The 11,676-nt window shown below is 38.9% G+C and overlaps 1 protein-coding gene across 1 annotated transcript; it reads right to left on the bottom strand.

The window, feature by feature from the left end:
• Positions 1-5,997: 5,997 nt before the first annotated feature.
• On the bottom strand, positions 5,998-11,095 carry LOC140728261 (secreted phosphoprotein 24-like). The gene is made up of 10 exons (XM_073046751.1): positions 10,955-11,095; positions 10,743-10,846; positions 10,118-10,246; positions 9,884-10,015; positions 9,723-9,767; positions 8,929-8,973; positions 8,463-8,504; positions 7,452-7,496; positions 6,372-6,416; positions 5,998-6,241 (listed from the first exon to the last, which is right to left on the bottom strand). Exons 1-10 carry the CDS (start codon positions 11,004-11,006, stop codon positions 6,209-6,211), a joined length of 672 nt encoding a protein of 223 aa, XP_072902852.1. The 5' UTR covers positions 11,007-11,095; the 3' UTR covers positions 5,998-6,208.
• Positions 11,096-11,676: the final 581 nt, after the last annotated feature.

Genomic DNA, 11,676 nt, shown 5'->3' on the forward strand with positions numbered 1-11,676 from the left:
GTTAATGAGGAGGCCGAGTTAGCAAATGAAAGTTAATGGTTGGCCATGGTCAATATCACAAAGAAAGTCATTTGTGATGTCGGTAATGGATATTTCATCACAGTGCAGGAAAGAAATGAGACTGCAGGCTTTCAAGTACATGACTGAGCGAAAACTGATTATGGATAGGGGAGGTAACAGAATTTTCCAAAACAACTACATGTTTACTCAAGCTAGTGAGGCCCTCTTGCTGACAGAACTCATTTCTTATCTCTTGTGATCTCAGCTCTTGCTCTGAGCTCAGACCGAATCAACAAATCTTCTTTTATACTTCAGAAATAAACTTTTCATGGTATCTCGAGTGAATCTGCAGATGCTGGAAATAAATAAAAACACAAAATGCTGGCAGAACTCAGCAGGCCAGACAGCATCTATGGGAGGAGGTAGTGACGACGTTTCGGGCCGAAACCCTCAAGGGTTCTCCCAAACTCCTCCCATAGATGCTGTCTGGCCTGCTGAGTTCTGCCAGCATTTTGTGTTTTCATGGTATCTGATGTTTTAATCCAAGGTTCTTTTAGAAGTCAGGAACAAGACGCAAAGCTTATTGTTTCGTGATTGTTTTATTGAGAGTTGATAGGGCAGAAGAAATCAGAACAGACAGTAACAGCCAATGTTAAGATTCAAGACAATTAATAAAATTAAAATTGTGATGCTTTGTGTTCAGCTATTTTATACCAGTCGAGATAAGTAAAATTTCATTCAGATCTATAGATAATAAACCAATTGGAGAATACTTATACAATACTACAGTAAAATTCACCAAGGAGAAAGCACTTAATCACTTAATGCAGAACAAAGAAGCTTCCAGAATTATACTTCGTATAACCACCAGACATATTAAAGACTCACTGAACATCACAGGAGATCCTTTCTCCCTGTAGCTATAAGACTCTACAATTCCTCCTCCTTAAATATATAAGTAAATGGTTCCATTGCACATCTGTATTTTGCACTATTGTTTTTTAATGCACACTGTATTCTTTTTCATACCCCAATTCTTACACTTTTTATTTTAAAGTATATATTTTTGACTGAGCAACTTTGCAACAATAATTTCCTTCTGGATAAATAAAGTTTTATCTTAACTTAATCTGTTTGTATATAAAGCCTACTTAAAATAAAAGCAGCTATTAATAGTTAAACTGCAAAGAAAATGGCAAATAAATGGTCAAATCCAACATTTTCTTCACAATAAAAATATGAAAGAATAAACACAGTGCAAAACATTTGCATTCACTGTCAATACATTCAGCAGCATTTAATGTTCTTGTTTAAAACAGTAACATTTTAGCCACTCATGTGAATCCCCGGATGATGCAGCATTTCAATATTTCTCTCTCTGACTCAGCCCCTCCATGCGTGACAGCGGAAGGAGCCTACATGCTCCTCAGAGGCTTTGAATTAGCTGTCCTGAGCTCCAGTGCATCCCTCAGGCAGTCAGCAGCGTTTCTTTGCGGATGGTAACTCAGGATGCATGTCCCTCAGACTCATGGTACATTGTACCTACAGAACCTACGGTACTTCAGTATCTGAAAGAAGACACTTTGCAAACCATACTGCCATCAGACATCCATCAAATTCAGTGCTTCCACAATTTCCACAGGTCTACCTCAATTTCTTCCCAATTAGTAACTATTTCAAAATTAACATCAATTTGTCCCAGAACAGAAAGCAAATTCTGCCGTGTCAATGAAAGTATTAAGCAACTGGTAAATCAGTTTATCGTTGTCATATACAGTAGAAAATCTTTGTTTTGAATGCTAATCCATATAGGTCATTTCTTTACACACTGCATTTAGGTAATACAAGGGAAAAAAATAGCAGAATCCGGAATAAAATTTTCCAGCTACAGAGAAAATACAGTGGAGGCATATCATGATAAGGTAGTGTGAGCTCCAGCGTCGACCTTATACTGGGGGATCATTACAACAGTCTTAAAACAGGGAGATAGAAGGTGCTCGAGCTTGATGATATGTGTTTTCAGACCTTTGCATCTTCTGCTCGATGAGTGTAGAGTGGAGAAGAGAGAATGTCCGGGGCGGGTATGGTCTATGATTATGTTGGCTGCTTTACCAAGTCAGTGAGAAGTGTAGACAGTGTCCATGGATAGGAAGTTGATGTCCTGAACACCTCAATCTGGATCACAATCAGCAGTAACTCTCTCAGCTACCCAGGCACCATAACTCAATGAAGCTCTGACTCTCCAGCTCTTCCCTCTTTTATTAAGAGACTTCATTCAAACTAGTCTGGATCAAAGGCTTGCTGACACACTTTCCTGGGTAATGTTCCAAGGAACATGTTGGGATGGATTAAAGGTGAAAAATAAATGCAAGCTATAAACACTTAGGATTCTTTAGATGCTGGAAATCTTGAGTAACTAGCACAAAATACTGGAGTTGCTGTTGTTGAAATGAGGATTGAACAAAGTAAAATACTAAACTTTCAGAATTTGAACTTTGGACTGTATATGAAGAAGCAAAAATCACACTGTGGGGACAGTAAAGCAATTCAATAAATTCCCAGAGATTGTGAGTTTATCCCAAATTAGGGCATTTGCAGTTCATGCCGCAGAGTACCATGGTCAATGTGTTGAATTATTCACATCTCTTGGCCACACGATTAGAACGACTGAATGGCAATCACTGATTCATTCACAAGTGAAATAGTAAACATCTCACCAAAGATAAACTGGAAATGTTTCCCAGGAATGAATGAGGTTGAGGGATGACATTATGAAAGCTTATAAACTCAAGAGAGGTTATAGATAAGATGGATTGGTGGGGAATCCAAGACTGGTTTAAGCTGAGAGGGGGAAAGATTTAAAGGTGACATGAGAATCAGGTTACTCACACAGGAGGTGGTGGGTATATGGTAAGAACGGCCAGAGGAAGTGCTAGACGCAGGTACAATTGCACTTTTTAAAGACATTTGAAGAGGGTCATAGATATGAAGTGTTTAGAGGGATATGGGCAAAAAGCAAACAAGTGGGCCTAGCTCAGAAAAGCACCTTGGCCAACATGGATGAGTTGGGCCAAAGGCCTGTTTTGTGTTGTATGATAGATCTGGACTACAACACCTATTTCTCCAAAAGCTAAATAACCTCTTTATTGGCTACATAAAAATTTCTGTAAATTCAGAGCAACTACTAAACAAAGAAACAATAATGAATTAGTTGTTCATAAAGAAAGACTGCTGAACACTTGCCCATGGAGTCAAGTGGTCAGATACCAGCAAGCTGTGGCTGGGGTGAGGCAAGAACATAGGTGATGAAACAGAGGTCCTCAGCTGGTGGCTTGCCTCTTACTGTGCCAATCTGGAAGCTCCTGAGGAGAGTGAGGTACAGCCTAGATTGGGGGACCACTTCACTGAGCACCTTCACTCTATCCACCACAAAAAGCACAATTTACTGGTGGCCACCCCATTCTAATGCTGCTTCCCATTCTTACTTGTTCATCCATGGCCTCAAGTTGGTCTATTGCCACAATGAGGCCACTCCCAGGTAGGAGAAGCAACTCACACTGCACTTGACTTGGTACTTGGCACCACGTTAGAGACTACCCAGCCTTATTCCATCTGGACTTAATGGCATGAACATTGTTTTTCTAGCTTACAATAATTTCTCCCCATTCCCCTTCTCATATTTTCAATTCTCCATTCTGGCTCCCCTCTCATCTGCCCATCACCTCACTCTGGTGTCCCTCCTTCCCTTTCTCTCATGATCCACTCTCCACTCCTATCTGATTCATCCTTCGTCAGCCCTTTATCTTTTCCACCTATCATTTTACAGCTGCTCACTTGATCCCCCTCACCTATCACCTTCCCCTCCCCCACTTCCACACTGGCTTCTTCCCCCTTACTTTCCAGTCCTGATGAAGGGTTTCATCCAAAAATGTTGACCTGTTACAAGCGAGGCGGCAGACAAACCCATGAGCAGAACACGAGCACGGAGGCAGAGTCAGGAGGCGTTCTTGACATAGCGAGCATGGAATCAGTATCCAGGAGTGATGCTAGACTTAGAACTGACAGTCCTAAGAACCACAAAACTAGGTTACTCACACCAGAGTCAACCAACAAACTAGCAGCTCCTTGTTGTGATCACAGGGTTTTTATCCTGCATTTTCTGATGGAAAGCAGGAGTGTGTAGTTAGTGGAACCTGGGATTTATTTGGATACTAAATGAGGTAATTGAGGCCCAATTCCTGAGGTAAATAACCAGGTGGGGGATTGCCAGAAGGGACCATAACATGACCATCTATTCCCCTCCACAGATGCTGCCTGATCAGCTGAGTTTCTCCAGCATTTTGTGCATCGTTCTGGAGAAAGAATAATTCCATTAGCTGGAAGGTGACTGTGCTATTTGAGATGAAAAACATTAAAATACTTAAACCCAAGAAGCAGGAGTAGAAGTTTTTGCCTTTCACTCAGATAATTTCTGATCTATTCCTCAACACCATCTCCTTGAACTGGCTCCTCTTTTGACTCAAATTCAGGTGCTCCCACTTTAAAAATGTTCGCTTCACACCACTTCGCTTTTACAAAAGACCTACATTTGTAACCTGTTTTTGCATTACAAAGAGGATTTTTGCTTTTACAAAAAATTTTCCCATATAAATTAATGGTTCTTCGCTTTATGCCATTTCAGTTTAAGAAAGGTTTCACTGGAACTCTCTACCTTTGTAAAGTGGAGGATATCTGTATTCAGTTAATATCTAATACAAAATTACTAATTCTTGTCTTGAATATTTTGAGTTACTGAGCCTCTACACCACATCAGCCTTGAGTAGAGACTTCACCTTCTGCTTGCTGAAGATTTTCTGCTGAACTTTGTCCTGAACGGCTGTGGCCTTATACTGAGTCTCTGACCCCTGATTCTGGACACTCAACCAGGGAAACATTATGTGTGTTTAGTATGAGATCACCTGAGCTCAACAGATTAGACTTAGTCCAAATTAATCTCGCTTTATAGGAGAAAACCTTTATAGGTAATCAATCTGACGAAACGTACAAGTACATTCTTCCAAAGAAAGGGAATCTAGACCTGCACATCAGCATGTGTGCAGCTTTGAAGGAGCCCATGTGTTAGATTGCAGCTGCCTTACTGCTCCTCGAGTGTGAGTGCTGGCAGGAACAGGCACCCGTCTATTTTGGTAAGGAAGCACAAGAAGCTGGAAGAATTCTGAAGCTGCCCCTCTGATCTGAAATTTTCCTTCTGTGAGATTGCCATCTTCAACATTTGGAGACCTTTCCCAGTACAAACCCACCTGAAAAGGTAATGGAATAGCACTGCAGAAAGCAGCACCATTGTGCAAAAAAAATCTGAACACTGATATGGCTTTAACATGATCCTTTGTTTTCTTTCACATATAAATTATATTCCACAAATACTGGAATCACCTTGACAAGCCCAGCCACATGCTATCCCGAATTTGAATCGGATTTATTGTCTTACCTTCCCATTCTACTGTATTAATCTGTTTCTCTTTCCACTGTTTCCAGCATTCTCTGTTTTTCTGATGTTCACCACCCTGGAATCTTTAGTAAAGGAGCCATTGAAAGGTAATTGTCCCTACTAAATGAACTTCTCACTGAAGCTTCCAGTGACTGTTATTTTGAGTGGGGAAATGCAAGGAATAGTAAACATTGTGATATTTTTGTTCCCAAACCCCTCCTTAACCTTTCCCTCAATACTTCCCCTTAATCACTAAACCTTCGAATATTAAGAGATCACCAGACAAGATTTATTATTCACTTTCAGACTACAATTAACACAGCATTTTGCAGGGGATAAGAGGCAGGTCAGGGCTGTGTTAGTCCACAATGACTCTCAGCATTAGGAAGCAGTGAAGACTCAATTCAATGGCTCCTGTCCACTGCAGACTGAGGGAACCTTTGTCCAATGTTTCTTTCAGCTCCCAACTGATCTCTTACCGTTGTTACAATATTTTGAATAAAAAAATCATTGTTCTCTTTACTTTTTTAATTTGATCCACACAATAAGATACAACAATATACAGCAACAAACAGAACATTTACAAACAAATCTTCCAGTTTACACTAAAATGTACAATCAACAATTGCAAATCTCCATCTTATATATGAGCCACAACTAATAAAACATTAAATATAAATGAGGTCTTCCTGTGTTCTCCCTGAGTTTAGTCATTCATGGTCAGTGTCGTGCTCTCGAATTTTCATCCTGTTCCTGAAATGGATAGAATGAACACATTGTTATTTTCAGATGGACTGAGTTCAGTCTAAGTTCAGTGTTTCTTTATCAATGTCAATTCGAATCAAGGAAATGTATCTGATGCAAAATCCCAGCTAACACTTACATTGGAAGACTCTTCATGAGACAATTCAGTTGACTTGCTTCTCATCTGTAATAAAATATTCATATTGACATCTTTAGCATTGTAAGTAATCTGGACTTTTAGAAACATTTGCAAATGAAATTTTAAATTATATCAAATGTAAAGTAGTAGTAAGACTTAAAATTTCGGTACTGAGGTTCAGTTTTGAGTGGACATCCTTCACTAAGCCTGTCACGTTCTGCAGTAAACAGTAAATCCTATCCTCAGGTATACTGACAAACATTGTAATCTTTCAAGAGTTTCACAAATTTCTCCAGATGAATCGTGGATAACATTCTAACTAGTTGCATCACCATTTAGCATGCAGAGGCCATTGCACAGGATTGAAAAAAAGCTGCAGAAATCTGTAAAGTCAGCTAGCACATCCACCATAGGCACTAGAGTCCCCAGCAATGAGGACAACTTCAAAAGGCAATGCCTCAAAAAGGCAGCATCCAGCATTAAGGACTCTCATTACCCAGAACACACCCTCATTTCATTACCACCATCAAGGAGGTACAGAAGCCTAAAAACACATATTCAACATTTTAGGAGCAGCTTCTTCCCCTCTACCATCAGATTTCCCAATGGACAATAAACCCATGTATGCTACCTCACTAATTTTTTTTGCTTCCTTTTCCAACATTTATTTAATTTAAAATATACATCTTATGGCAATTTAAATTATTTTTATTATTATGTATGCAATGTACAAAACAACAAATTTCATGACAGATGCATGTGATACTAAACCTGATTCTGATTCTCTGTTGTATTGGCTATCTCCAACCAGACCAGCACAAGGATTACCCATGTCATGATATTGTGGAAATTAAGTTCCCTTTATTTCTAAAAAGATCTAACACATCAACTACACAAAGGGTCAGTTAAAAACCTCTGTCAAAAATCAGATTACTTCCATGGCATAACTGATGTCCACATCATACTGCTCTTGGGAAAATGTTTGATTGACTGAAAAACAAAGGACTGCCTTAAAAACCTAATAAACAATATCCAAGCTTCAAATTTATTTCGGTTGATGAATATTTTGGTTATACTTACATCTGAAGGCTCTTCAAGAGATGTTTCTTTTGACTTGCTTTTCACCTGCATTAAACATGAGCATTTAACATTTTAGCACTGAGCTCAATGACATACTTAGCAATAACTTAAATGTTACTTTTAATATACGTAAGTGTTTAAACTTAAACCCTACAACTAGGCATTTCTAAGACGAGTTTTAATGGGTCAAAGTTCAAGCGGAAAAGATTGCAATGAAAATCAATAGAGGCCTCATATGCTGGGCCTGTGGGATTACTTGTTACAGTAATAATAGGCAAGAATGGGGTTTTATTCAATGGGACTCACACAGTGGCCCTTTGATCCAACAGGTTCTAATTGTGTGGATTTCACACAGGAACCTCACAAATTCTAACTCTATGAACGAATGCTTCTGTTCTTTATTCTCTTTAATGTTTCTTGATCATCCTAATGAATGCATCTGTCTTAGTTGCCTCAAATGTTGATTCTGGGAATGTTCCACGCTGTCGCACTCTTTAGCAAAGACTCAAAGTTATGTTATTATGGGAAAAGGCGGCAACCACCGAGCCAGTGCCTGCATCTTGCAAGGCAAGCCATTCACGCCTATTTTCCTATACTTCTACTGAAGCCGTGGAAGTGTCTACGTAATTCCGTTATGAAAACTCCAGCTGGGTCTATTCTCCCCATCCCCATGCAGTGACAGATCAAACACACTTGGTTTAAAAAAGCTTTATTTTGCATATCGCTTCCTTATTTTTTACAAAAAACTTGGTATCTGTGTTCTTTGATCCCTGAGCCTTTGTTTGCCTCTATTTATCCTCCTCTAAACCAGTCATGACCTTGTCCATCTCATCAAATTCCAGATTAATTTACTTAGTACATGATCTCTTGAAAAGATATGGGAAAATACACACAAATTAAGCACTGTAATCTTTTAAAATGAATTCTTCCCATACAATGTGTTCTAATATAGTTGAATTAAGGAACTTACACGTTTATTGTTAATTTTTGAAAATCAACAGTTTTACTTACATCTGCTAATTCTTCCACTGATGCCTCCTTTGACTTTTCCATCTGGATGAGAAAATATTTTTTGATGTTTAACTCAGTGAACAAGAGTGACCCTCTATAATTGTGTTTGTGTTTAGAGCATGGACACATTCGGGTTTTGCAATTTACTGCAAAACTCTGACAGACACACAGGCTGGTAAATGCTAATTGTAAAATGACATCACCTAGAACCAGAATGTCATGCATTTGGCTGGCTTATTTTATCAGCAGTGCTGAATAAACTCATGTTTTGCATTTGACTTCAATTCAAACTATCTTTTATCAAATGGTGTAAGTGCTCCACAGGAGTCAAGCATCAGAACCCTCTTCCTCTGAACCCAACACTACAATCTAGTCTATTTCAACACGATTGGATTCAGGACTTAACTATCACTGTCAATCCTGCTTAATAGGAATATTATTAGATAAAGTCCCAGTTTATACTCACACTTGAAGTATTTTCCTGTGATACTTCTTTTGATTCGGTACTGGCCTGTAAGAAAATATTAATAACAACATATCAGACAATGTATGGCCTTAGGCACTTTGTAAATTAACTTAAATTCAGCACTATGCAAAATATTTAATTAATAAATTACAAGTTATTGCTAATTTTGACAGGTTATATTTGTTTTTCAATCACACAGTATTGCAGAAAAGAGCTAACCCACCTAGCCCTCTAGCTATCCTACCTCTCCTTCTGCTATCTGGCAATAATTCCTGCAGCACTCTTCTGGTAGGGTTGTGTATCAATTGATAAACTAATAATAGCAACAGTTACACGAATTGAGTTGCAGTGTTTAAAAATCTGGGAGGACTGGTGATTATTATCTATTGCCGGTTACAATAGAGCTACCTCAGAACTAGCCTACTATTGATGTTCAGTTCACTAGAATCTTAAGAGAGGGAGGAAACAGTCGCCTCGTTGGGGCACATTCAATAGTCTTTTAATAACAGTTGGAAACCCTCCACAGAAGCAGATAATCAGAATCCCCATCTAAATAGACTGTTATTTCACCAGTTGAATCCATACATTTACAGAAAGAAAATATTTTTTTTTGCACTTTTCTTGCTTAGTGGGGGTTTTTTTATTCACAAAAATTTCAATCCTTAAGATAATTTTTTTTTGAGGCATTGTTTAAGTGTTATTACTTTGATGTACCTGTGTTATTTTTGAATAATAATAATAAAGGTTTGAAAAGAAAAAGAAAATCATTCAAATAATTATGAATTAATACTCACCTTTGATGTTTCCTCCACTGACTTCTCTTTTGATTTGGTTTTGTCCTGTGTTAAAATATAAATTTTAGGTGATTAACAAAGTAGACTAAGAAACATTCAATAAGCAATCTCATATGTTAGAAATTCCATTGCCCTGAATTAAATACAGTAACTGAAGTTACCTCAATACTGGTTTCACTTGATTCTGTTGAGTCACTCTCGCTGTCAACTGTCTTCAGGCCGTCACACTCCACTTCAATGTCAGCTACCTTATCGGCAAAAAATTCCACATGGCTTTTGCAAACACCATTCTCCTGTGAAAAGAAGATCAAATTTCTTATTTTTCATCACTATGAGCTGACACAAAGTATTCTAACTCTTTACACAAGGGAGTAGCAAAACAGCTCAGGACTTACAGCCGTAGATTCGGGACGGAATCGACAGCTGGGATAATCGAATTCCAGCCCGGAATTTTTGGAGCAAACTGTTTCTTTGACGGAGAACGTCAGATCCACATTGTACGACAACTTGCCTGTGCGATAAGTCTGGTTAAAAAAAATACAAGGCGTCATTGCATTGTGATAGAAGTATTCATACTTTGGACAGGTAAAAATGAGATCAAGACAAATCTTTAGTTTCCAGTGATTCCAGTGGGACACCGAGATCATCAAAATATTTAAATTATCAAAGCAAATGAAAGGTTCCTGTAACCATTGCAGAGATGGTCAATGCATCGGAACCTTTAACTATGAAAGAAAATAAAGAAACAACAGCTAATAGAATTCGGAAATAATTCAAGGGAAAATAAACCATTAATCGCAAATTTGCTTATATTTTCAAAACTCATCTGCGTTTTTTTCTGCTATTCAGATGTTCTAAGTCATAGGTTGATTTGGAATTCACATTCCTGAGCCGATCATCACCCAATCACAAGCATGCTTGATTTGAGATTCAGCTCAATTTTAACCACTGACGTCTGATAAAATACTTAAACGTTATTGAAATCAATGAATAAGCCTGCATGTTCCGGGACACACTTACATTTGCCACGCCTCTCCTGGTGATACCACAGAGGTTGGTGATCTCGGAGATTTCATTCAGCTTTATAACTGAGGCTCTCAGAGCTTCCTTAGTGTTTGGCATTCCTGCAGAGAGAGGGAGAGAGAAAATGAAAGTCGTACAAGACATTCCAATAAACTTCAGTGAACTCTTCTCGCATTTCGCTCTCTGAGGTGCAGTTCCCCAGTACCTACCCAAGCAGTGGAGGATCTGTACAGCAACGAGGGCGAGCGGGTAGGATTTCATTCTGCCTCGTGTGGGATCAGCCGGCTGGTCTCTCAGTGAAGGAAATGCTTCTCTCTCTTTCGATTGCCTTCACCACGCTACCTTTGGTCTTTATATCCTGCACCCCCACCACATTTAAACACTGACTCGTGTTTGCTCAGCTCGCTGACCGTGGAGACCGGAACCAGATGAAAGGTGGGTTCTAATTATGGGCAGAGCTTCCTCCCGGTATCGTCATCATGTTTAGATTTGGTGGGAAACCGGGTGAGATGAGGTTTCATTCCTCGGAAGACGACATCATTACCTGATAACTCTAAACCCTTGGAGTAAGATCATGGAAAATTTCAATGATTCACTACTCAGGTGATGAAATTTCTTCTCATCTTGGTCCTGCATGGCCAAAACTTATTCTGAAACTGTGACCTCCAGTTCTGCACACTTGAGGTGGTCCAAATATTAACTCTGTATCTAACCTGTTGAGACCTATAGGGTTCACAATGATTCCTTCCTTTCTTCTAAGCTCCAAAGTGTGTAGGCATAACCGCTCCTCAGACTCCAAGCTTGCCATCCAAGGAATGAATATTGTGAAACTTCCCTGCTTTCCCCCATCTTAATTTATTTTTTAGAATTTCATTCTCTGCACTAACTGCAATCAATACATAATCAACTGCCAGTTCCATATATTTTCTTA

The sequence above is a fragment of the Hemitrygon akajei genome, chromosome 5 (assembly GCF_048418815.1).
Source record: "Hemitrygon akajei chromosome 5, sHemAka1.3, whole genome shotgun sequence".
Taxonomy (NCBI): Eukaryota; Metazoa; Chordata; class Chondrichthyes; order Myliobatiformes; family Dasyatidae; genus Hemitrygon; species Hemitrygon akajei.